The sequence below is a fragment of the Heterodontus francisci genome, chromosome 7 (assembly GCF_036365525.1).
Source record: "Heterodontus francisci isolate sHetFra1 chromosome 7, sHetFra1.hap1, whole genome shotgun sequence".
Taxonomy (NCBI): Eukaryota; Metazoa; Chordata; class Chondrichthyes; order Heterodontiformes; family Heterodontidae; genus Heterodontus; species Heterodontus francisci.
In genome coordinates, this window is record NC_090377.1 from 61,239,667 (window position 1) to 61,267,212 (window position 27,546).

The window sequence follows — 27,546 nt, forward strand, 5'->3', positions numbered from 1 at the left end:
TTTCTTTAAACATCAACAAAATTAACTATTTATTCATAAACTAAATCTTACACAATAATGGGATAAGTCTATATATGAAAATATTTTATAACTTCTTATTCTTCGTAACCCTCATACACACACACACACGCATTCAAAAACCAATGGTTAACCAATTTTAAAAGGATGTTTTGAATTACAACTGTTTCTTCGGAATAATAAAATGATTGTTTGCCACAGTCCAGTAGGATTTTTCTGGATCAGTGAGGTGTCCCATAGTCTAATAGTCAGATGCCACTTGAAATCTCTCCAGGCGAGATTAATGAACAGTCTGTGATGGGTAGGCATTCAAGGCAATTCATCTGCCACAGGCGTCAAACAGATCCGTCAGAAAAAGGGTGCAGCAACAGGTCTACTTGTATTTTGAAGTAGCAGTCTAATAGTAGAGGCTTTCTTGAGAATTCAGGATCTCCCAAAAACACAGGAGTAACAGGAATCACTCTTGAGGCAGGGATTCTAGAGAGACTGGTGGCAATAGTAATCTGCCACACCCGAAATACAAGGCCTCCTCTCTCCAAAGCAGTGATGCTCCACGGAGTGTAGCAACCCCTCTTTTCCTGGGTCTTTCTCTCTCTTCAGACAGGTCAACACCACACTTTAAATGTAGAGATGCAAGGCTTCTTTTGCAGAGTCAGGTAACATTTCTCTGGGTCTTATTCTTTCCAGGCAAGGCAAAGCAAAGATTTCAAAACCTGCTCCTTATAGAGTTCAGTGGTCTCTTTTAATCCCAGGATGAAACTAAACTTTTCCAACAGTCAAGTCACAAGACAGTCATAAATCTTCCTGGTTGCTCAGAAAACCTTGCAGGTTGATAGGTAAATTGGCTATTATTAATTGCCCCTAGTATAGGTAGGTGGTAGGGAAATATAGGGACAGGTGGGGATGTGGTAGGAATATGGAATTAGTGTAGGATTAGTATAAATGGGTGGTTGATGGTTGGCACAGACTCAGTGGGCCGAAGGGCCTGTTTCAGTGCTGTATCTCTTAAAAAAAAAAGAATCTGGTGAGAATGAGGAGTTGAAAGAAATTAGGATTAGTAAAAAAGTAGTATTGGAGAAATTAATGGGACTAAAAGTTGACAAATTCCTGGGACCCGATGATCTTCACCCTAGAGTGTTGAAAGAGATGGCTGCAGAGATAGTGGATGCATTGGTGATCATCTTTTAAAATTCTATAAATTCTGCAATGGTGCCTGCACATTGGAAGGTTGCAAATGTAACCCCACTGTCAAAGGAGGGAGAGAGAAAACGAGGAACTACAGATCTGTTAGCCTGACGTCGGTAGTAGGGAAAATACTAGCATCTATTATAAAGGATGTGATTACTGGACACTTAGAAAATAATGGTCTGATTGGGCAGAGTCAATATGGATTTATGATGGGGAAATCATGTTTGACAAACTTGTTAGAGTTCTTTGAGGATGTTACTAGCAGAGTGGATAAAGGGGAACCAGTGGATGTGGTGTATTTGGACTTTCAGAAGGCTTTTGATAAAGTCCAACATAGGAGGTTAGTAAATAAAATTAAAGCACATGGAATTGGGGGTAATAAACTTGCATGGATTGAGGATTGGGTAACAGGCAGAAAAGAGAGAGTAGGAAGAAATGGGTCATTCTCAGGTTGGCAAGCTGTGACCAGTGGGATACCCCAAGGATCAGTGCTCGGGCCACAGCTGTTCACAATCTACACCAATGATTTGGCTGTGGGGACCAATTGTAATATTTCCAAGTTTGCAGATGACACAAAACGTGGTAGGAATGAGAGTTGTGAGGAGGATGCAAAGAGACTTCAAGGAGATTTGGATAGGCTTAGTGAGTGGGCAAGAACATGGCAGATGGAATATAATATGGATAAGTGTGAGGTTATTCACTTTGGTAGGAGGAATAGAGATGCAGTGTATTTCTTGAATGGTGAGAGATTGGAAAGTGTTGATGTCCAAAGTGACCTAGATGTCCTTGTTCATAAGTCACAAAGCTAGCATGCAGGTGCAGCAGGCAATTAGGAAGGCAAACAGAATGTTAGCCTTTATCACTAGAGGATTTGAGTACAGGAGCAAAGAAGTCTTGCTTCAATTGTATAGAGCATTGGTGAGGCTGCACCTGGAATATTGTGTGCAGTTCTGGTCCCCTCACCTGAGGAAGGATATACTTGTCATAGAGGGAGTGCAGCGGAGGTTCACCAGTCTGATTCCTGGGATGGTGGGATTGCCCCATGAGGAGAGAATGGGCCTGTATTCTCTGGAGTTTAGAAGAATGAGAGACGATCTTATAGAAACTTACAAAATTCTTAAAGGGATAGACAGGATAGCTGCAGAATGGATGTTTCCCCTGGCTGTGGGGTCTAGAATCAGGGGACATAATCTCAGAATAAAGGGCATGTCATTAAGGAGTGAGATCAGGAGGAAACTCTTCACTAAGAGGGTGGTGAATCTTTGGAATTCTCTGCCCCAGAGCGTGGTGGAAGCTCAGTCACAGAGTGAATCCAAGAGAGAGATGGATAGATTTCTAGTTGCTAATGACGTCAAGGGATATGGTGATAGTGTGGGAATATGGCGTTGAGGTAGACCATCAGCCATGATCTAGAATGGCGGGGCAGGCTCGAAGGTCTGAATGGCCTACTCCTGCTCCTACGTTCCTATGTTCAATGTGAGGTCTGGAGGAGCACCCCTGCTGCACTGACTCCACGTTCAAGTAAGCTACTTACCTTACAGAAACAAAGTACTGCTGATGTTGGAAATCTGAAATAAAAACAGAACATGCTGGAAATGCTCAGCATGTCTGGAAGCATCTTTGGAGAGAGGAACAGAGTTATCATTTCAGGTCAATGATGCTTCATCAGAGCGGAAGCTGTGTGGATCAATTCTGGACAATTAAGTACATGCTTGAGTGTTGCCTCTCTCCATGTAAATTTAATTCATCCAAACAATTTTTTTTTTTACCTTGTGTGTACATTTTTGAATCCCCTTTTAGCAGGATTTGGATATGAATATTACTACATTTTATTTCAAATATTTATTAGAATCATTGTATCATTTATCATCTTAAGGATTTCATGATCTGTTAGCATTCTGACTCATGTAGATATTTTATAATGCAATGATTCATAATAAATCTCCCAAAGAAAAGCCCACAAAGTCAAACATATTTTATGTTACATGAATATAAAAAGCATATAAAAGTAAATACATTTACATGTAATTAAAAATCTTAATTTTCCTGATCTTTAGCAGTAGTAGTGATAATGTGCCAGTCTCGTTAAATGCATTTAAACTACCAAATGGTACCTGTTACATTTAAAAATTGGGTATGCCTTTCAGGCATCATAAAGAAATTAAGATTAGCAAGGCATTTGCATGTCATTGATAATCTTATCATAACTAAAAAGATCAATTTTCATGTACAATTTATAGTACAGTACCGAAAGCTACTTACATTCAAACTACAATATATTTAGATACATTTACACTGCACTACAAATAGTGCTACCTTTTGCATATTACTGTAAAACATTATTTTATGAAATTATGTGCATTGTCCTTGGAATCATAGTTCAGATTTTGTATGAAACATTATAAGTGAATATCAAGTTATCTCCACAGGTAAGTTTATATATCTGACCAGGTTCTTACAAACTATGAATTCTGATATACGATTTACAGTCTGAGACACTCCTGCTTACACTGATATCATTTCAATTATATTTTAACAGCCCAAACTTTTTTTTGATGAACATCGACACCAGTTTCTGTGGACGCTTTTGGTACTCGAGCAGAACTTCGTGAGGAGTTGTGATCTGGTCACCATCAAATCGATTTAGTAAAGTCACACAGACAACTGCAGCTGAGAGGAAAAAATACATTTAATAATTGTCTCACTTTTTAAGACTATTGACTTTATGTAGTTTCCCAAATGAGTGGAACTGGAATTACTTTATATTTATTCTTTTGTATTGTAGATAAAATATTTTAATGCTTACAAAGTTTTGCCCTTTTGTAGTGAATGTTATTGAATCATCTGAATTCAAAGTGCACTTAAACTTAATACAAGGGTACGCATAAAGTAGCTGGCTGGCAAAGAGGATTTCAATTCTTGGCCGCTGTGTTGTCAGCAGTAGCTCTCAGGTTGGTCCTGGTGGGGGGTCGGGGGGAGTGGTGCTGGAGGCTGGAATCGATTGTATGGGTTGGTGACAGGAGTTGGGAGGGTGAGGTTTGATTGGGAAGAACATAGGGATTGGAATCGGGCTAAGTGTGGCTGGCAACAGGCTTCAGCACTGCAGTGGACTCGGGAGGAGTACAAAGGTCTTGCTTGACTTGGTTATTAACCCCAGCCAGAAAAGCCTCAATAACCTAATGTATGTAGCAGGAACCTTCAAATGATGCAACACATGCATCTGAAGGGAGAAGATTTCCCTTTGCCTGGTCGCTGCCACTTCCTCAGCTATTTCAATTTTAAGGGTAAAATGATTTTAGCCAAAATTCCAGTTCTTTAATTTGCTGCTGTGCCAGACATACCATGCCAATGATAAACACATTCCCTGTGCATACAGGCAATGTAGCACAGATATGATCATGAACTGACTATACAATATACAGAGAGATCCATTTCTCGTCAATATAAACATCATGCCCTTTTGTGCAGTTCTGCCACCACTGTGATAAGACCACAAATTTTTAGCCTAACAAAAATTATGGAAATATAGGAACACTGTCTAATAAAAAGCACTTCTCAGAAACAAAAGTTTAAACATTGTAAATAAAGTCGCATGCAAAGACCCCACTTTAAGAGCTCTTTGGTCCATGAGACTTCTCTTACTCCTACTTCAAAGGGACACACAAGGAAAAAGGAGAAAATCTCAGTCAAATCCCACAAAAGTGTGCTAGATTTATCATTTTATTTTGCATGAAACTCGGGGCCTTAATGAGGCTATGACATGAAATAGGTACAAAGTCTCTGAAACACAAAATGTAACAAGACTACAGAACTGCAGCTCAGTAGGAAGCAAGTGCACAGCCAGCACTCTCAGTCCTTTGATCACCCTGCACATGTAGTGTACAAACTTTCCTGGAGCATAACCTGAAATCTACCTCTCAATATTTACCCTTAGAGTGACAGCAATAATGCTTTTGAGCTATTAGCTGAAAATAAAAGTTCTGTTGCATTAGTTTAACAGACCTAACATAAAAATGTTTGCAAAAGACAAATTGCTTGAGGTTTAGGTGTAAAATCAAATTTCTGACTTTTCTTATCCAAGGATGCTTTTCATTTTTTATTTGCTGGCATTTGGAATCACATTTCTACTTTGCCCATAGATTGATACCCACAATAATAACCTACAAAGACAAGTTTATGTGTGACTGTGAGAAATTCTAGCTTGCTTTTAAGAATACAAAAAAATCACATTTTATCCTAAAATCAGACTTTGATTTAATGACTTTTGGGAGAATTAATTGAAAGATTGATATCCAATGGAAAAGAAAACAAGGGCCAAAATGTAAAAAAAGGAATCAAACTTATCAGAAACATGTAAGGCTTCAGGAATTTAAGTAACCAGGAATTGCTAAAAATCTCCAAAAACATATATCTGAAGTATCAAGTGTTTTCCTTCCATTTTTTCAAGGCAACGGATAAGAATTTGTCGGCTAATCCTGTGCTTACAAATTTAGAAGTAATGCTTGCCTTTTAGATCACAACTATGGCACATAGCAGCAAAGACAGTGGATTCCATTTCAATGTTTCTGACACCAGCTTTATATGCCTTTTTCAAATACTCCAGTTTCTCTTCATTGGAATATGAACACAAAGCACCATCCAAACGTCCTTGTCCTGCATCAAAGAAAAATATGATTTTGCAAATAATTTGTGAAAATTGGATAGAGGCAGGGTTGTACTTCCTCTTCGTGCTAACCCCAGAGATAATGTACTACACCTCTAATGGAGGTTAAAATTATTATACTGTTATATATTTATGTAAAAATTGTTGCTTATTTAGTACAGGTTTGAGGAGCATATCCAGTGATATTTTTTAAGTTACCTTCATAGAAATCATGGGTGCACATAGTGTTTCCAATGATAGTAGGATAGTCAGTAATCTCACTGCCGTAGTTCAATAATTCTTGTGCTAGCTCCTTGTCCAGTTCAGTGCTTCGGGTAATTACTTTTCCTAGAACCACTTGTTCAAACTGAGGTTGGAAAAATGAATCTACTGCTGTACCTGTAATAACCACTGTCCCAGGATCCAAACCTGCAGAACAAACATCAGTTCTATAACAAAATGCCAAATAAAACATTTAATATGTTAAGAGAGGACAGACTTCTATAGTGTATTGCATTATGTCACACATTATCACTTTTTCAGAGTAAATTTGCCAGATGAATTCCCAGAATGAAACCTCTCTAAATCGGGGCACAGCTCAGAGATAGGTTCTGCAACTCACATTCAGTCTTGTGAGACACCATGCCAGGAGTTTTGCCATGAAAATTTTACCTTTTTAAGTTTGAATTTTACCTTGCAGAACACAATTTTTTAAAAAAATCTTGCAAATGCATACACTTTCTGTCTTACATTCCAGTAATCACCATTTTTGTCACACTTTTCTGTCAACATTTAATACTGAAATTATGTATGTAAACATTTATATTTTAATTTCTTGTGTAAATAGTTGCCTGGCATTGTTGATGAACAAATTGAATCACTCAAAATATTTCAAAAAAGTTATTGTCCAATTTTTTTCTCACTAAAATTTATAATGTTCAAAATATGATTTTAAATAAATTCTAAAAAATATATTTCATAAGATTATTACATTTACCAATTAAACTGTCTTCTATGTTCATATATCAATGATTTTTTTTTTGGTTTACTTTAAGGCTTCAGCCTCTCAAAAGGTTAGTCTTTGACGAGATGGGCTGAATTTTTGTTCTGAGGTCAGGACCCAGATGTCAGGATAATTTCCGGGTCCCGGCCCCACAGGGCATGGTCGTGACATGCACGACCCGGTTTTTGTTGAAAGGCCAATAAATGGTCAGATGGCGTCTTGCCATCCAATTAAGGATGGTGGGCAGGCTCCAGAAGCTGAAGGAGCTGCTGCCTGCTGATGCAGGTAAGGGAAAGAGAGGGCACCTCAAGATGGAGCTACCATCTCAGCACTTTTTAAATTTTGCAACTTAAAAATGGTTACAGCTGCCAGACCATCCTCATGAAGAGGAAACCCACCACAGGGTGGCCTGCGACCATTTGCAAGTTAGCTGTGGGGCTGGGGGGAATGCTTAAACAATGGAACACAGCAGTGTGTCGCCAGGAGGCTGCCTCCTTTTTCTGGCTGTGTTTCATCCACTGCAGGGGGCCTGCCTGCTGACTGTCTCAAGTGACTACCCGCCACTTGTGAGTGGGCAGCTGTTCCTCCCCTGACCAGGCCTGTTGGAAAACGGTCCTGAAGCAGGACCATGCCAGCAAACTGGCCCACCAACCAGTGCTGGGAGATTCCGAGCCCACCTGCCTCCAGAACTGATTAAAATTTCAGCTCTATATTTTTATCTAATAGCATTTATCCAGAGCTTTCAAACATCTGTGCATTCTGAGAATGTGCTGCTGCAGAATTTCCCATATTCAATCTGTGTATCATGGGGAGATAAAGAGTAAAAGAGTGTGTTTTCTGAAAGCAAGGATTTAAGTTCTTTATTTTTCAAAAGTTTTTGAAAAAAACCGGTGATTGTATTTTCAAATTTTTTATTTCTTGCAAGTGATGACATATACTGGGCTGAATTTTGCCAGCCCCTTGATGCTGTGGGTCGCGGTGCATTGGCTGGTAAAATGCTGCGGGGAGAGACCTGCCTCGACCTGCGACGTCGAGAAGGGCCCGCTGCATATTCCCAGCGGCAGGGGGACCTCGGTGCTGTACCCCTGCCGCACAGCAGTGGGCCCTTCATCTAAATATTCAAATGAACCTAAATTATATGCTAACAAACTTACCTGCAGGCGGCGGACATCCCAACCTGATTTTACCGACTCTGAACGCAGCTGGCGCGCCTTCGGAACGCTGTACAGAGTTCCGGGTGAGAACCTGGTGGGGAGGGGAGAGGAATAAAACTTTCAGGGGTGGGGGAGTGGGGAATTCAATTATTATTGGTTGGGTGAATGGTGGGAAGAGGTTGAAGGGCAAATGACTGAAGGTTGGGGGGGATGTTCAGGTAGGGAATAAAGTGTTTTTTGTCAATGAGGGCCAATTAAAAGACCATGGGGGGGGGGGGGGGGGGGGTTGTGGAAGTGCCTCCATATCTTTATTATGTGTTAATAGAAAATTCCTTCATACTGTACCATTAAAATGTAAAATGACTTCTAAGGGCTTAAAGCCCTTTAAAAATGGCACCTGCGTAGTGATGCCGGACGCCGTCGCCAGGGATGCACAGGCTGCCCTCGTACATCACCGGGGGTGGCAGCTCCGCCCCCTCTATTTAAATGAGCCCTGCGCAAAATATCGCGGAGGCTCCTCGGCAGCCCCTGAATGCAGGCACCGTGCTGAGTTTAAAGGGCGCTGCCGCAGAGTGCGCCCGAATAAAATTCAGCCCACTGTATATGTATTTACAGTTCTGCATTCCTGTTACAAACTTCAATACAGGCAACCAGTACCTGTGAGAGGCCTCTGTGTGATCAGTAAAAACTGTTATTCTGGGTTGTTTAATGATTATGAATATTGGTTACAGAGAATGGATTGCTGTTTATTGTTGTTGAAAATTCACTTAAACAAATCTCTCTTTTGGAAATTTATATCTTTAAAGACTACAAAATTTGACAAACCCACCAATTATATATAAAATTCCTAGTTTGTCTGTTCATGCCAAAGGTCAGATGTGATAACTAGACATTTAGAAAACAATGATATGATTGGGCAGAGTCAACATGGATTTATGAAAGGGAAATCATCTTTGACAAACCTGTTGGAGTTTTTTGAGGATGTTACTTAGAGCCTGTCACTCTAGAATTGGCCTTTATAGCCACTCCAGGCGCTGCTCCACACACCACTGACCACCTCCAGGCGCTTACCCATTGTCTCTCGAGATAAGGAGGCCAAAGAAGAACTTGTAGCATAGATAAAGGAGAACCAGTGGATGTGTTGTATTTGCATTTTCAGAAGGCTTTTGATAAGGTCCCACACAGGAGGTTAGTAAACAAAATTAGAGCACATGGGATTGGGGATAATACACTGGTATGGATAGAGAATTGGTTAACAGACAGAAGGCAGAGAGTAGGAATAAATGGGGTATTCTCATGATGTCAGGCTGTTAAGGATCACTGCTGGGGCCACAGTTGTTCACAATCTATATAACTGATTTGGATGTGGGGGCCCAATGTAATATTAAATTTGCTGAAACCACAAAACTAAGTGGGAATGTAAGTTGTGAGGTGAATGCAAGGAGGCTTCAAGGATAGGCTAAGTGAATGGGCAATAACATGGCAGATAGAATACAATGTGAATGACTGTGAAGTTATCTACTTCTGGTAGAAAAAGCAGAAATGTTGAGTATTTCTTAAATGATGAGAGGTTGGGAGCTGTTGATGTCCAAATGGATCTGGGCATCCTGATTCATGAGTCACTAAAAGCTAGCATGCAGGTACAGCAAGCAATTGAGAAGGCAAATAGTATGTTGGCCTTCATCGCAAGGAGTTTTGAGTACAGGAGTAAAGAAGTCTTGTTGCCTTGGTTAGCCTGCATCTGGAGTACTGTGCACAGTTTTGGTCTCCTCATCTAAGAAAAGATATACTTACCATAAACGGAGTGCAATGGGTTCACCAGACTAATCCCTGGGATGGCAGGATTATTTTATGAGGAGAGATTGAGGAAACTGGGCCTGTATTCTCTAGAATTTTGAAGAATGAGAGGTGATCTCATTGAAACTTACAAAATTCTTACAGGGCATGACAGGGTGGATGTAGATAGGATGTTTCCCCTGGCTGATGAGTCTAGAACCTGGGGACATAGTCTCAGAATAAGCGGTAGCCATTTAACATCGAGATGAGGAGGAAGTTCTTCACTCAGAGGGTGGTGAATCTTTAGAATTCTGTACCCCAAAGGGCTGTGGAAGCTCAATCATTGAGCATGTTCAAGACAGAAATCTAAAAATATCTGGTTACTAATGACTTCAAGGGATATGGGGATAGTGTAGGAAAGTGGCATTGAGGTAGATGATCAGCCATGATCTAGTTGAATGCTGGGGCAGGTATGATGGGCTGAATGGCCTACTCCTGTTCCTACATTGCTATATTCTTATTTTACTGGGCCTAAGATTAGATTTTGAACTAATTTCAAGACGATTTGGTGTCACCGGAATTTTGTAGAAAAATTCACATACTGTTGCCAAATTATATTGCTTGGTCTCATCAATCAAGGATGATCTGTAGTAAGATCAGTCCTGAGTATAGTGTTGATTTTATAAATGCATGCAGGGAGCCTTCCTCTCTGGGAGTGAAGATCAGCAGATCAACCGCATCTTAACACAATTTGCTGTCCAAGAAAATTATCTGATGAAAAATAATGGGCAGCACATCTGCGATTTCCTGATGTGCACTCCAAGTGGAAGAGGCTCCATGCCAGGAGTGTGCATTTGTAAAAGTGGGCCTTGGTGTTTTTTCCAGACTGAAGGGGCAGCACAGTGGTGCAGTGGTTAGCACCGCAGCCTCACAGCTCCAGCGACCTGGGTTCAGTTCTGGGTACTGCCTGTGCGGAGTTTGGAAGTTCTCCCAGTGACTGGGTGCTCCAGTTTCCTCCCACAGCCAAAGATTTGCAGGTTGATAGGTAAATTGGCTATTCTAAATTGCCCCTAGTGTAGGTCGGTGGTAGGAAAATGGTGGGGATGTGGTAGGGAATATGGGGATTAATGTAGGATTAGTATAAATGGGTGGTTGTTGGTTGGCACAGACTCGGTGGGCCAAAGGGCCTGTTTCAGTGCTGTATCTCTCTGTGACTCTGACTCAAAGGGTTGATAAAATTCAGCCCAGGATGTCTGATGACTGGCCTGCTTCATTTCAATTAAGATAGATTCAGAGTAACAATAACTGAAAGACTTCCGGACCTCATGGGGATGGAAATGTAAATAAAGATATTTGGAGGCCATTCATAACTGGAATGTTGATTTGGATACCAAACATTCCCCATCATGTGACAATTACTTAGGCCATCAAGCCATTTGTAAAGACAATGGGCAGGATTATGTAGTCCCGCTGCATGGAACATGGCAGCTCTTCCCCTACGTGACCTGCGCCGCCACAACGCTATGATTACGCGGTAGGCAGCCACTTCACATTTTGATAGCGGCCGCCCCCCCAATCACGTGGCAGGGCCAGACTCGGTGATGTCGTTCACGGCATCATCTGCTGAGGGAGCTGGTGCTCGCGCCATTTTTAAAAGGCCTGCAAACAGTACACCATAATGCAGAATTTACCCCTTCCCCCCCCCCCATACCCATCAAAGTTCACCCCTTCCCCAACTTGGTGGTTCCAGCTTTTCCTGGACGGGAAAGTGAATGCACGTGAGTGCCACACATTGGGCTGTAGATCGGGAACTGAAGTTAAGATCGCTGCGGTTTGTATTTTAATTCATGCAAATATGTAATTTAAATGTTAACTCAGGCCCTGATACAGAGCGGTGGAGGGGCCACAACGGAGCTTCCCTGCCGCCAGGAGGATCAGGCCCGGCAATTCTGGCGTTGGATTCTGTGACGGCTGCTGTCACTCCAATTATCCAGTTCCCCATGCCAAGGAACCCGACATCAGGCTGGGAACAAAATCCAGCCCAGTGTATGGAAGGTGAGGTCATACCTGACAAATCAAAAGGGTTACGTTGGAATAAGAACTAATATGGAATGAAGAAACCTTCAGAAAAGGATAAAAGAAAGGTACTGAGAGACATTGGGCTGAATTTTACGCCCCCCCCCCCAAAGAGCAGGATGGTGGCGGTGTGGGAGGGGGAGATGATGTGAAATGGAGCGGAAGGCTTTGGGGGCACTTCCCAACCCACTCTCGCTGCCACTGCCACTTTATGTAGGGAGGCAGCGGGGGCGAAAAATGGCCCGCCCATCCCAGGCCAATCAAGGACCGTAACTGGCCAGCTGATGGCCACTTAAGGGCCTTTGCTCACCTTCACGCAGATTTCACACGTGGCAAGCACACGTCCTGGACTTTGTCAGGCGGCTTTCTGACGGCCTGTCATGGGGCCTCATGATTGGGCACAGGGTGCCTGGCGGAGGGCTTCCCCCAATGCCCCAACCACCCCCAACACCCAACATGCCCTGTCCCCCCATTCGACTACCCTTGCCTCGCCAGGACCGGACCGATCACCCCAGCAAATCAACAAAAACCTACCTGTGTTCCGGGATTCCCTGACAGCATCTTCCTTAAGCTGGGCTGCAGTCCCAGCAGTGGCCACCGTTCCCAGTGGCGTTGCTGGGACAGAGAGCTGCGGCCTGCTGATTGGCCGGCACCTCTCTTAGGTGGGACTTCCTACCTCAAGTGGGTGGAAGTCCCGCCTCAGACTAATTAAAGCCCGGGACCCGCAAAATACGGGTCGGATCCCCAGGCCAGGCGGAAGCGGGGTCGCCACCGACTTTTCAGTCGGTGGACGGCTCCCGTCCGCCTAGGGTAAAATCCCGGCTATTGGCCCGCACCATCGAGAAGAAAAGAAAGAAGACTGACTTCAATCAAGAGACATGCGCCGCAGCCAATCGGAGGTCAAGGACCAGTGTTCCACAGTGAATGAGACTGCTTACCACTGCCTTTTGTTAAGTATCACGTTTCTGTATTCATTGTCACAGGCAGCACAGTGGCGCAGTGGTAAGCACTGCAGCCTCACAGCTCCAGTGACCCGGGTTCAATTCTGGGTACTGCCTGTGCGGAGTCTCCCTGTGTCTGCGTGGGTTTTCGCTGGGTGCTCCGGTTTCCTCCCACAGCCAAAGACTTGCAGGTTGATAGGTAAATTGGCCATTATAAATTGCCCCTAGTATAGGTAGGTGGTAGGGGAATTGAGGGAAGGTGGGGATGTGAGACGGTAATGGGATTAATGTAGGATTAGTATAAATGGGTAGTTGATGGTCGGCACAGACTCGGTGGGCCGAAGGGCCTGTTTCAGTGCTGTATCTCTAAATTGTGCTAAACTTAATAAATTCTGTGAAAACAGACTCGTACCTAGCATGGTTTGTAGCTAGTCTGAACAGAAGGTGCCTTTGAGATCAGCTCTCCCAACATATTCTATAATTGTAATTGACCTAAGTCTTACAATTAAATTGAAGCAAACTCCTGTTCTTACAGTTCTGTGGCCTATAAGGCTAATGGCTCCGGAACAAGGTTACTTAGGGTGGGACCTGATTGTTCAAAAGAGCCCAATGACTGTTGGGGTTTTATTTTCATTGGCCATCCCTATCACAAGGGTTTGAGATCCTGCTCCCCTAATTCCAGATTCTGCCCCACCTAATGCTCCAAAATACTATTCCCAATCTTGGTAGACCTGAGACCACTCCTGATTTTTCCACATCTCACACCATTCCCATATCCTAGGAACTCCATTCAGTGGGCACAAATTTCTTGATTACATTCCTAGTACTCCCTGATCCCAGAGACACACCATGCTATCAGACCCTGAGACTTCCTTCCCCAGTGCTCCCAGGATCTTTATCTTAATGAATCCCAAAACTGCTCCAATGTTCCTAAATACTGCTCCTTTAGTGGTCCCAGGACCTTGTGACTTTCCTCCCAATGGTCCTGGACCCTGAAACCCCTACACAGTACACCAGACTCCAGGCTCACTTCCTTGTGCTTGGTGGTCCCAGGACCATCCTCCATGTTGATAAGTTAGTGTCCCTGGTGAAGCTATTTGACATTACAGCTCTAACCTTCTAAAACTTCGGCTCAGGCGAACAACACTAGAGAAAGCTGCTAGTATTAATTAGAAAAAAAAATTAAGTGTCTGTTATGACCAGGTGAGAAAGAGGTCTAGGGTTCCCTTTCAGCCTTCACCTGGTCTTACTGTAACAGGATTTAATTTTAAACACACCGTGTTTTTAGCTCCTGCTAGGTGAATCCTTGTTCACCGCTTTCCAATTATGAGGCAAATAAACCAGCACAAACAGGCTTTCTTAGATTTAAAGAAGAAAAATTGAAATTTATTAAACTTAAACTCTAATTTGGTTAACGCCTATGGATACACGACGCGTCCCAAGCTAGCATGCATACGCGATACACACATGCAAATAGAGACAGAAAAGAGCAGAAGAAAAATAAAGTGGAAAGGTTTGAGGCAATATATGAAGAGTTGTTGTTATGGTTCTTCGAGTTCACTGTAGTGTCCTTGATTGTAGATCAATCTTGCTTTTCGTTGGGGCCCAGTATTCTTCTTAAACCTTGTTCGCTATAGGAGACTTTTCTCTCTTGGGATTCATCTGTCTTCAGTGGATTCAGAGGCTTGTGAGAAAGAGATGGGAGCAGACAGGAGAGATCTTCTCAGTCCAGAAGCAAACAGACACTCTCTCTTCAAACTCTCTGTGACAAGTTCAAAAGAAAACCCTGGAACAGCCAGGTAGTCATGTGACCAGCTGGTCTAACCAGTCCTGGCCCTTGTGGATTGCATCCTCCTTAGTAGACCCTGGAATGCGCTTCCTCACCTTCGATGTCTGTTAGTCTGTAAATGTTTTTTTTCCAGCCACGACTGATCTGTTTAACAAGTCATTTCCTCGCACCAACAACAGTTAAAAATCAATGTTCATGACGAAATTGATGTGCCTCATTCTTGGCAGGTGGGGGCCTAGCATGACATGTCATTTTGAGCAAATGTCTGGCCAATCATAATCATGTAACTTTCCCAAGCTGAATATCACCTTTAAATGAGTATGAGTCTGATGACAGGTCATTGACCTGAAGTGTTAATTAACCCTGTTCTCTCTCCACAGATGCTGCCACACCTGTTGAGTGTTTTCAGCATTTGCTGTTTTTATTTCTGAATATCACTTTCTAGCAAACAGATAATTAGTTTCTAGTCCTGGGAAATTTAAAGTAATTTGAATATTCCATTGCTATCTCAGTGGAGATTAAATAACACAGCTGAGAACAGAGATCAATACTTAAATATTTCTGCATTGTATGCTTCAGTACTGCGTCAAGTTACACTTATCCACCCAATGAACTAACAGTTCAGCCAGTTGCCACTTTTAATCTCCCCTTATCTCACTTTCTATTAGGTCTCCTCAGCATAGACCCAGTACTCCACCGATCTATTAGAAGGAGGAAGCTGCAAATTTGATGCACACTGTTGAGGTAAAAATATCTTCTTGCCAGAACAAACTTTGTTAGCATCATCATGTCAAGGAAATATTTTGCCAGTATTTCTGTTGACATGTAATTTCATACCAATAACTGGGATTCACCACTGGAGTATAAGAAGAAGGGACTTGCATTTGTATGGTACCTTTCATGATGTCAGAACATCCCAATGTGCTCACAGTGAATAAAGTACTTTTGAAATGTGTGCAGCGTTGTAATGCAGGAAAACATGGCAGATAATTGGTTTAGAGGTAGGATACAGAGAATAGGGATAAAAGGAATTTACACTATTTGACGGAATGTGACGTGATTTTTCCGAGATATCTGTTCGACAGCCTCAGCATTTCACCCTGTTATCAATGACTTGGTTGAAGGAATAGAGAGCTCTATATCCAGGCTTGCATAACATACTGTTAGGAGGCACAGTAAGTTGGATAGATGGGAACAGGAGGTTACAAGCGGCTGGAATAAAAAGGGGAGTATGTAATGCTTCAGTTGCAGAGAGCCTTGGTCAGAACTCATCTGCAGCGCTATGTTCAGTTTTGGGCACGGAACTTCAGGCAAGATACTGGATACTGCAAAGGCTATGGGTCCTGACAATATTCCGGCAATAGTACTGAAGACCTGTTCTCCAGAAATTGCCGCATCCCTAGCCAAGCTGTCCCAGGAGAGCTACAACACTGGCATCTACCCAGCAATGTGGAAAATTGCCCAGGTCTGTCCTGTACACAAAATGCAGGACAAGTCCAACCCGGCCAATTACCGCCCCATCAGTCTACTCTCAATCATCAGTAAAGTGATGGAAGGTGTCATCAACAGTGCCATCAAGCAGCACTTGCTCAGCAATAACCTGCTCAGCGATACCCAGTTTGGGTTCCGACAGGGCCACTCAGCACCTGACCTCATTACAGCCTTGGTTCAAACATGGACAAAAGAGCTGAACTCAAGAGGTGAGGTGAGAGTGACTGCCCTTGACATCAAGGCAGCATTTGACCGAGTATGGCATCAAGGAGCCCTAGAAAAACTGGAGTCAAGGGGAATCAGGGGGAAAACTCTCTGCTGATTAGAGTCATACCTAGCGCAAAGGAAGATGGCTGTGGTTGTTGGAGATCAATCATCTGAGCTCCAGGACATCACTGCAGGAGTTCCTCAGGGTAGTGTCCTAGGCCCAACCATCTTCAGCTGCTTCATCAATGACCTTCCTTCAATCATAAGGTCAGAAGTGGGGATGTTCGCTGATGATTGCAAAATGTTCAGCACCATTCGCGACTCCTCAAATACTGAAGCAGTCCGTGTAGAAATGCAGCAAGACCTGGACAATATCCAGGCTTGGGCTGATAAGTGGCAAGTAACATTTGCGCCACACAAGTGCCAGGCAATGACCATCTCCAAGAAGAGAGAATCTAACCATCTCCCCTTGACATTCAATGGCATTACCATTGCTGAATCCCCCACTATCAACATCCTAGGGACTACCATTGACCAGAAACTGAACTGGAGTAGCCATATAAATACCGTGGCTACAAGAGCAGGTCAGAGGCTAGGAATTCTGCGGTGAGTAACTCACCTCCTGACTCCCCAAAGCCTGTCCACCACCTACAAGGCACAAGTCAGGAGTGTGATGGAATACTCTCCACTTGCCTGGATGGGGGCAGCTCCAACAGCACTCAAGAAGCTCGACACCATCCAGGACAAAGCAGCCCGCTTGATTGGCACACCATCCACAAACATTCACTCCCTCCACCACCGACGCACAGTGGCAGCAGTGCGTACCATCTACAAGATGCACTGCAGCAACGCACCAAGGCTCCTTAGACAGCACCTTCCAAACCCGCGAGCTCTACCACCTCGAAGGACAAGAGCAGCAGATGCATGGGAACACCACCACCTGCAAGTTCCCATCCAAGCCACACACCATCCTGACTTGGAACTATATCGCTGTTCCTTCAATGTCGCTGGGTCAAAATCCTGGAACTCCCTTCCTAACAGCACTGTAGGTGTACCTACCTCACATGGATTGCAGCGGTTCAAGAAGGCAGCTCACCACCACCTTCTCAAGGGCAATTAGGGATGGGCAATAAATGCAGGCATAGCCAGTGACGCCCACATCCCATGAATGAATAAAAAAAACTTTTGACTTTGGAGGGGATACGGCGCAGATACACTGGAACGATACATGGGCTTAAAGGGTTAAATTATGAGGTCAGGTTGCATAAACTTAGCTTGTATTCATTTGAGTTTAGAGGGTTGAGGGGGTGATCTAATCAAGGTATTTAAAATGATTAAGGAATTCGGTCGGGTAGAAACAAATCAACTATTTCAGTGATGTTGGTTGAGAGAAAACTGTTGACCAGGATACCAGGAGGGCTCCCTTACTCTTCTTTGAATCATGTCATTGGATATTTTATGCCCAACTAAGTGGACAGACAGAGGAAGCCTCAGTTCATAACCACTTGAATGTGCAGTATCAACTTGCTCATGTTAGGGCAGCAGGTCAAGTGACATTCACCAAAATTCCTAAAAGCAGTTTGAACACATGCCTTAGCTGTCGTGATCTTAATCTGTATTAGGATTTAGCTGTTATTACAGGAAGGCAACAAAGACCAAATTGCCCTTCATCACTTTTTAGCAAGTTCTTGGGGGATTGCTTATAGCCTGAAATTAGCATCCATCAGAACCCTCAGGTACCAAATTTAATAATCAATTGGGACAGGTGATCCTTGAAACTTCCAATCAATAATTCTGAGATCCCTCTTGAGCCATGTAAGATAATAAAGCACCACTATATTCCATTAGTTAGCTCATTCATCAAGGCGGTCAGGAAATTGCATGGGTTGGCTACAACGTGAAAGGAGCAATGCAATATTTTCAAAAATATTTAGAACAGACAGTTAAAGGCCATCCGTTATAATACCATCCAATGCATCATTGATGAAGACATCAAATAAGATGTGTGCCAATGGATATTGCTGCCTCACTCCTCTTTTGAGATATTGGCTCAATGCATCTCTCACTTACTCCATTGTGGACCTTGGAGCTGGAGTACACAAGAACAATAAGACCAACTTGCATTTATAACGCATCTTTAACGTAGCAAAATGTCCCAAGGCACTTCACAGGAGAGTTATCAAAACAAATTTGATACCGAGTTACATAAGGAGATATTAGGATAGATGATCAAAAGCTTGTTCAAAGAAGTAGGTTTTAAGGACCTTCTTAAAGGAGGAGACAGAGGTGGAGCAGTTGAGAGAGGGAATTCCAGGGTCTAGGGCCCAGGCAGCTGAAGGCATGACTGCCAATGGTGGAATGATGAAAATGGGCATGTGCAACAGGCCAGATTTGAAAGAGGGCAGATATCTCGGAGCATTGTAGGGCTGAAAGAGGTTACAAAGATGGGGGGGATGGATTTTATGCTCTCCCCTGCAGTGAGTTTGGAGGCAGGGAGAGCTTTTAATCGGGTAGGGTGGTGGCGGGTGGGGACCCCGCCACCTTCCTGCCTCCACCCCAATTAAAAGCGTGGCAGGAAGGCCTATGCAAGGCCAACCTGCCCCGCCACCAATTGAGACCCTTAAGTGGGCAATTAATGCCCAGTTAAGGGCCTCTTCTGGCTGCCACGAGTATTAGCCAAGCGGCAGGCGGGTCTGTCGCCACGCGGGGAGCACACCAAACAAGCCCATGGGGGGTTGCTTTCCAACTCCTGGGTGGTGGGGGGTCCCTCATTCAAAGGCACTTAGTGCCTGATTAAGGGACCTGGCATCGGGGAGGGGGAAGAGCCACCCCCCCACCTTCGTTTGCTGCTGGCTCCCTTACAGCCCCTCCCCTGTGCCCCCCAGCCCACGAAACCCCTCCCGCCATCATTCACCTGTGGCCTGGGTCCCTCGTTGATTCTGGGCCTCAAATGGGTGCATTACCAGAAGCAGCAACTGCCTCCGTGCTGACGCTGCTCAGTAAAAGAGCTGTTGGCCTCTGATTGGCTGGCAACTCTCAGCAGGTGGGACTTCTATTACCGGGGTCCTTAAGCCCCGGAAAGGCCCGCTGCTATCCGCTTAAGTGCCTAATTGGCACGTAATGCAGTAGGCCTTTTTCAAAGGAGGTGATGCAGGGCTCTTGCCGCCTCTCCAGCAGGTGGCCGAGACCCCTGTCGCTTACATAAAATCCCTCCCAGGGAAGGGTGAGGCTATGGCGATACATGAAACAAGGATGGTAACTTTCAAAGTGAGGCACTGCGGGACAGGGAGCCAGTGCAGGTCAGCGAGAATAAGGATAATAGGTGAACAGGATTTGGTGCGAGTCAGGACCCAGCCAGCAGAGTTTTGGATGAGCTGAAGTTTATGTAGATGAAAGACTGGCCAGGAAAGCATTGGAATAGTCAAGCCTTGAGATAAAAAAGGCATAAATGAGGGATTCAGCAACAGATGAACTGAGGCAGGGGTGACGACGGGCAATGTTATGGAGGTGGAAGTAGGTGGAACAGGTATGTGAATGGAAACTCATCTCAGTCAAATAGGACACCAAGGTTGCAAATGGCTAATACAGACTCAGACAGTTGCCAGGGAGAGGACTGGAGTCAGTGGTGAGGGAACAGAGTTTTGTGGTGAGAACATAGGCTTTTTGTTTTGTGGTGAGAACTTTAGTTTTCCCAGTATTTAGTTGCAGTAAGTTTCTGCACATCTAGGACTGGATGTCAGACAAACAGCATGATAAATCAGAGATAATGGAGAATCAAGAGGGGCCGTGATGAGTTACAACTGGGTATTGTCAATGAACATGTGGAACCTTTCACATTATCTGATAATGTTGTCAAGGGGCAGCATATGAATCAGAAATAGGAAAGGTACAAGGATAGATTTTAGTGGATTCAACAGGTAATGGTACTGGAGCGGGAAAAGAAGCCATTGCGGGTGTTTCTCCGGCTATGACTGGGTAGATAAGAATGAAACTGGCCGAGGGTAGTGCTACCCTACTAAACAATGGAGAAGATGCATTGGAGGAGGATGGTGCGACCGACTGTGTTAAAGGCTGCAGACAGGTAGAGAAGGATATCGAGAGATAGTTTACCATGGCCACAATCACATGGAATGTAATTTGTGACTTTGATAATAACTGTTTCAGTGCTCTTGCAAGGGCAGAGACCTGAGTGGAGGGGTTCAAACATAAAGTTGCGGGGAAGATGGGAACAGATTTGCAGGCGACAACATGTTCGAGGACATTGGAGAAGAAAGGAAGGCTGGAGATAGGACGGTAGTTTACAAGGTCAGAGGTGTCAAGGGTGCGTTTTTTGAGGAGGTGGAGATGATGATGGTGGATTTGAAGCATCTTAGATAAAATCCAAAGAGTTGGCTATTTACTCCTCATTAATATGTACTAATCAGGGTTCAATCCTCTACTGGCCAGAATGACTACTGTGGTTCCTTATTCCAGTGAAAGCTGCTGAACCCAGCAGAGGCCCAAAGGTAAGTTCTGTGTGGGGTCAGAAGGAGCACAACCATGGGGCCCCACAAAGTTAGTCTGGGCTTCTACCATCCTGCACTCCCCCACACCCCCATCCCCGTACGTTCCATACGCAGAACCCTGCTTAATTTCTCTCCCTGCAATTTGCCTGAGTGCTGACAATGGTCTCTGGGTTTCCCAATCTATAGGCACTGTGCTTGGAATCATGTAGAAATCATCCCAGGTGTCAGAAAGTATTGCTTGCACCACTTTAATATCACCCATCTCCATGCTTAGCCCATTGTTGCTGAAACCTTGATCCATGATCACTTCCAGACTCAACTATTCCAATGCCCTCCTGGTGGCACCCCATCCTCCCCGCTCTGTAAACTTTAATTTATCTAAACATCTTGCACTTGATTTTAGAGGTAAGAGTGGAGGAGGAAAGAGAGAGGGCTTGACGAATAAAATTTTCTTGACCTACCTATACCACCCGATGTCCCCAGACGTATGATAGTGACATCACAACACTTGGCATGGTGAAGTAATTTGATGAGTTCATGAAGCATGATTGATATAGATGGCACACCCATTCCATGCTGTAAACAGAAAAGAGATTTGAATCAGTATTTTGTTCATTTAGTAGTTGACCTCACTATCATTCTGAAGAAGACAGAGGAGTAAGAAAGTATAGAGCAAATTACTTCTCATAGGGAAGTGCTTATGCATGTCCTGATCTAGCTGATGCAAGCAAAGGGAAAAGCCTGTGAGCATGTCTCAGGCACCAAGGTCAGGAGATAAAAATTAAAACCTAGTGGGTGAATTTCCTGTCAGAAAGCTTTTGAAATTTTTTTGTCTATGGCCAGTAACTAAAATTTCTAATGTTCAAGATAAGGCTTTAAACAAAATGACATGCAAAAAATTATATACCTATATGGTTGTCAAATGATTAAAATTAATTGTGATTAATCTGCATCCATCTCTTTCAAATTTGTTTTATCCACATTTTAAAAATGAAAACTTAAAAACAAAGCCCTGCTAAACTGTAACACTGAACTGAGCTATAATGTGAAAGAGGCACCTAAAACCCTGCTGTATGCTATTAGATGCATCACAAATCAAGTTAAATTTTTTTAAATTTAAACCTTAATCTTTATTTTGAAGATGTGTAATCCATGTACCATGGGCTTGTGTCATCTTGGGAATATAATCATTGTATAAACAGACAATGTACTAAAGGTTCTACTACACCAGTTCTGTGTCAGTTGTGTGATTGCCATTTCGAGTGATGTCCCTTTGAGATCTTAGTATGCAATCATGTGACTACAAGCCAAAGTCATTCTGCAACTGTGACACCTAGAAGAAGGCTGTGTAACTAGTTTGCTCTGTACTGTAGATACTTGTTTAGCTGTTAATAAACCTGTTAGAGATCTTCAGCATAACTGGACTCCATACATCTCATTTATGTTGCATGAGACAGCATAAAGAACTCATTTTATGGTGGCAGATGTGCTGAGAAGACAAAGTCTAAGTTGAAGACCACGGGTAAAACAGCTCTGTAAACAAGCCTTCCAACAGCCAAAAAAGAGAAAGTTCAAGAGAAATACTGGCCCAAATAGTGGACAAAATAAAGAACTTACCTCCATCTGTAGGAGACAGAACTCAGAACAACAAGCTGCAAGTAAATCGGGTGAGTCATTGTGCCAACAGTGGAGGGATACTGATTTAACAAAAACAAGCTTTGAAGTGCTTAAAAGATTGATTTTTTTTCGAAAGACTCCGTTTTTAAAAAAAAAGGGGAAGACCCGACTCCTCTCCCAGGCTGATTGAGGTCAACACCATTACAGGAGGCGTCCTAATGCAAAAAGCATGGGAAAACCCCAAAATTGCAGAGCCTCCATTCAAGCGGCCACAGTTTTAAAAAACTCATTAAACCAATCGAGGCAGAATGGTGAAAAAAATTTTCAGAATAATTTTCTACCTGCACAAATGTTAATTTAGAGATCTGCAGCCTCTTATGTTTCAGATTGTTGTTAGATATAGCTCTTGGGTCTAAAGGGATCAAAGGGTATGGGGCGAAAGTGGGAACAAGCTACTGAGTTGGATAGTCAGCCAAGATCATAATGAATGGCGGAGCAGGCACGAAGGGCCGAATGGCCTACTCCAGCTGCTATTTTCTATGTTTCTATGTTAAGAACTCCTCATGGCTGTCTTAAACAGGTGACCATGACAACTGCTGCACCTCATTGGACTATGACAACTTATCCTAGGTCCAGCTCTAGAAAACGTGGAATTGCTTCATCTCTCGCTCCTACTTTAATATATTCAAATAAGGCCAATGACAACTTGGTAAACAGTTTGTGGGGGAACTCAGATGTACAAGGAAACTCAGGAGAAATGGTTTAACTGTGGAAGTTGGGCAGAAAAGACTGCCACCTGAATTTCCTCACAAAAGATTACTATTTCAATATGGTACGTGTGACGGAAATGACAAGGAAATTCATTTGCGCAATATATTCCGTAACACTCTGTATACTTACACTTATGGATAACACAGGGCCAGTTTTGTACATGTTGTATCTGTCAGTTCCTGCACAAATATCCAATATGTCACTGTCACTTCCGTTTAATCCAAGTTCCATATGCATGAACTGTGCGAAAGCTTTCATCCGGTTTGCACTGCCTCCCACACAAACAAACTGAAAAATACCGGACTAAATTTCAGATTTTAAATTAAGTCAGGCATGCAATATTATGCTTAAGCTCCACTTATAATTTCCTAAAAGTTCACCTTTAGACTCGCAGCTCTCCCAATTATTCCCTCTTTAAATTGGCCTTAGAGGGTTCTTGGTCAGCATTGTCAATCCCACTATAAATCTGACAGATTTGTTAAGATTGGCTGCCAAGATGATCAAGTAAAAAATGCAGACCCAGGAAAATCTCCCTGAGTATGTTATGCTTAGCATAACATTCCACATAGATAAAAGTTTGACTAAAGCTCCCTATGAGTTCCTGCAGTGACCTCCTGCCCTGTGTTTCTCTGCAGCAATGTTCTCAAACTCACTCCCTACATCACTCTTCATTCCCACAGACCAGTTCAGGTAGTTTCCAATGGGGGATTTGGATAGTGTTGGTGAGGATGTAACAGCATAATTTGCAGCACTTGAGGGAGCCAGAAATAGGTGAGAATGTGGCACCTTACCAGCAGAGGCTGAGAAGTCTACCCATGACTCAGAGTTGTGGCACATAGAACTCATAGGTACTCACCTGAAAAGAAGGATACGGGAGGAACATCAAACCTACATGCAGGCTCTCAAGTCCTTGCTGCAATTGAATGGTGCGGTTCTTTAGTCTACAGCTCTCTTTGATGACAACATCAGAGAATCTTTGTCTTTGTTGTCGGTATCAATTTAGCATGTGGTAGCTTCATTGGAATCTGCATCCAACCGCTATTGAAGGACCATTTAGTGCCTCCACCTCCATGGAAGTACAAAGTGCAGCTCTAGTGGCAACAAAGGAGAGAATAGCCCAGCACCCCACACTCTTGCTTCCAATTGTGATACATGCTGCTGTCACTTAAGACTTTCAGGATCTGTTATTTACCATTAGACCAGTCATCCCAGAAGTATGCTGAAAACAGCAAGATAATCTAATCTCAACTAGGATGGTGTTAGGACCTCTATAATTAGCATAAGATCCCTTATGGTGGCCATGAGTTGGGAATAGACAAATTTTCCCTCTCCTTTCCATCAGTGTCTTCAGCTGGAGCACCGCATCTTTGGATTAGCTTTGGCTGCAACAACATCTATAAGTAAATAGCCCAGTAACATTGCCTAGGTTTTCTTATGATGACAGGCATTTAGATGAGGAACCAGTGAGCTACTAATGACATGGAACTGTATGCCAGCATGAATCATTCCTTTCAACAGAGGAGTAAAGGGAGAAAACTGGGTGAGAGTTTTTTTAAATCAATTTGAATAGGTTAAAAATATAAACAAAGCAAGCACAGTCTGCTCCTGATAATTCAAAATTTGTTATTCCTAGTAATTTGAATTAAACAATGTAAATATCAGCAATGCACAAATTTAGTGCTAATAAATTGGAATTATTAGGTAATTTGAATTAAGCAACTTTGAATTAGAGAAATAGATTGTGTTACAGAAAGTAAACATTAAGCCTGTTTTAAGTGGAACAATCGAAACTTATTAATTTTACTAAATGATACATGAAGAAGGTGACGTTCTGATATTTTCCATTTATATCTGCTTTTTCAGTTCTATTTCAAGAATTCAGCAATGCAAGAAAACATGGTTGGAATACAAGAGTAGTACAGTAATGGAAATCACTGCAGAATTAGAAATTCCTAGCAATGCCGATTGGACAGTGGCTCTCGATTATCATCTGCTATTTGTCTGATACACGTAATTTTGCCCACTCAATTTAATCAATTTAACCAGTACCATTATTGTTCATTTCCTTCGCCAAAAGAAAAAAATATGTTAAAGGAGGATTCTTCCTGCTTTCTGCTGTTAGCTCTATTCTTCCCCATCCCCAAATAACTGCCTACCTTCACATCTCCAAACATTGCTTGAAGATTGTGCGTTTTTGTTCCCAGATCAAAATGATACAGAATGTCTTCAGGCATCGAGGCCAAGTGACGGTTCTTTACTTGTACGACACCATTTCTGCAATAATTGAAAAAGCTTTTCATTTTAGTTTCCTCAGGAAGTAATTTTCAATGATCAATTCCTGTGTTTCATATTGCACAACTATTACTTTGCATTTGTTAGAAAAACAATTTTACAATTTTTTTTAGCTCATTGTTGACAGAGGAAAAACGTTTTATTGGATTTTTATGCTGCGTTCTGAGAAAAACAGGAAGTACTCACTCTCTATAGTCACTCTGTTCACTTGCAATCGCTTCAGAATTATTGGTTAAAATTGGCGCCATGCTGATCGCTTTCTATAGGCAGTAAATAATCTGCAGAAATTCAAATAAACGTTCATAAAAGTAGTAGGTTAAAGTAAATTATTCCTGAATAGAAAGTGTAACTAATTAAAAATGAAATAAACGTTTACAATAATGACTAGTTATCAGATGGGAAAATAAAATAGTTGCTCACTTACGGTTTAAATAGTAAGTTTTAATATCCTGAAAACTGCATAAAATTGCTGGAATTTGGATTTAATGGAGGTTCTTCTTTCGTTCCCAGGTTCAGTTACCCTACTCTGCTCCCTTATGAATAACATGGTATTAATCATTCAATTTTATGTGCATTGACCTCTGCTTTCATATGAAGTAACTATAGCCGTGTTGTTATTCTTCCTATTGGTCACTTATGTGTGCTTGATCACTCTGCCCAGGTACATACAGTGACAAATCAATTTCCAGGAATTCAAAATAAACACACAGCTTAAGAGGCCATTGACATAAAAGCTCCTGATGTAACTATCATTAGCCGACAGCAGATTCATTATTTCACACCATGAAAGTCTGACTGACAGATAGGCCATTGATCTTTTTGTATTTCAGATATATCAATGTAGCTACGGGTGATTTTAGGTGGAGGTAGATCGTCATGCAAAGACGTAACTAGGGGGTGCCTCAGAGATCTGTGCTGAACCATTACACTGTACATTGAGTGGCACAGTGGCGCAGTGGTTAGCACTGCAGCCTCACAGCTCCAGGGAGCCGGGTTCGATTCTGGGTACTGCCTGTGTGGAGTTTGCAAGTTCTCCCTGTGTCTGCGTGGGTTTTCTCCGGGTGCTCCGGTTTCCTCCCACAAGCCAAAAGACTTGCAGGTTGATAGGTAAATTGGCCATTATAAATTGTCACTAGTATAGGTAGGTGGTAGGGAAATATAGGGACAGGTGGGGATGTTTGGTAGGAATATAGGATTAGTATAAATGGGTGGTTGATGGTCGGCACAGACTCGGTGGGCCGAAGGGCCTGTTTCAGTGCTGTATCTCTAATCTAATCTAATCTAAGTGACTTGGAAGAGGGACAAAAACAAATGTCTCTATGTTTCAAATGATACAAAACTGGGTAGAATGGCAAGAGCAGGAACAAATTGATGAAATCCAGAAAGAACTGAATAGACTGGGAAACTCGGCTGAGAAGGTCACAATTAATGTGGACAAAGGCACAAGTCATGAGATTGGGCAAGTATAATGAACCGTGGCAATATAAACTAAGAGGTATTAATCGACAGGACATGACACAGGGGTACCAGGTGGATAGATTATTGAAGTCATCGGCACATTGCACAGCACCAATAAATACAGCAAATAGAAACTTGAGCTGTATTGCCAGAGGAATATGTTTTTGTTTGGAGCACACGACATAACTTAGCAAATGATTCTGGATTTCTACACCACACCGGTCCAGCCCCACCTGGAATATTATGTACAATTCTGGTCATTGTGTTATGAAAAAGACATAGAATCATACCATAAAGAATGAGTCCATTTGGCCCATCATGCCTGTGCCAGCTCTTTGGAGGAGCTATCCAATTAGTCCCATTCCCCGCTTGTTCCCCATATCCCTGCAAAGTTTTCCTTTTCAAGTATATTAAGGCACTGGAGAGGATGCAATGGAGGACAACTAAATTGATAAGTGACATTTGAAATATAAGAAGTCGCTACAGAATTTTACACTGGAGAAAAGGCTCCAGGTGATCTTACGGAAGTATTCAAGGTACTAATGGGTATACACAAGATAAATATTTGGTGTGTTTAACATGCACATTCTGCAACAAAAGAGAATATCCCCAAACTTT

The 27,546-nt window shown here is 42.7% G+C and overlaps 1 protein-coding gene across 1 annotated transcript; it reads right to left on the bottom strand.

Moving 5' to 3' along the window:
- On the bottom strand, window positions 1-26,052 carry LOC137372020 (uridine phosphorylase 2-like). Its single transcript, XM_068035289.1, has 8 exons — window positions 25,895-26,052; window positions 25,657-25,748; window positions 25,335-25,452; window positions 23,308-23,466; window positions 21,252-21,366; window positions 6,068-6,277; window positions 5,713-5,859; window positions 1-3,876 (listed from the first exon to the last, which is right to left on the bottom strand). Exons 2-8 carry the CDS (start codon window positions 25,716-25,718, stop codon window positions 3,728-3,730), a joined length of 960 nt encoding a protein of 319 aa, XP_067891390.1. The 5' UTR covers window positions 25,719-25,748; window positions 25,895-26,052; the 3' UTR covers window positions 1-3,727.
- Window positions 26,053-27,546: the final 1,494 nt, after the last annotated feature.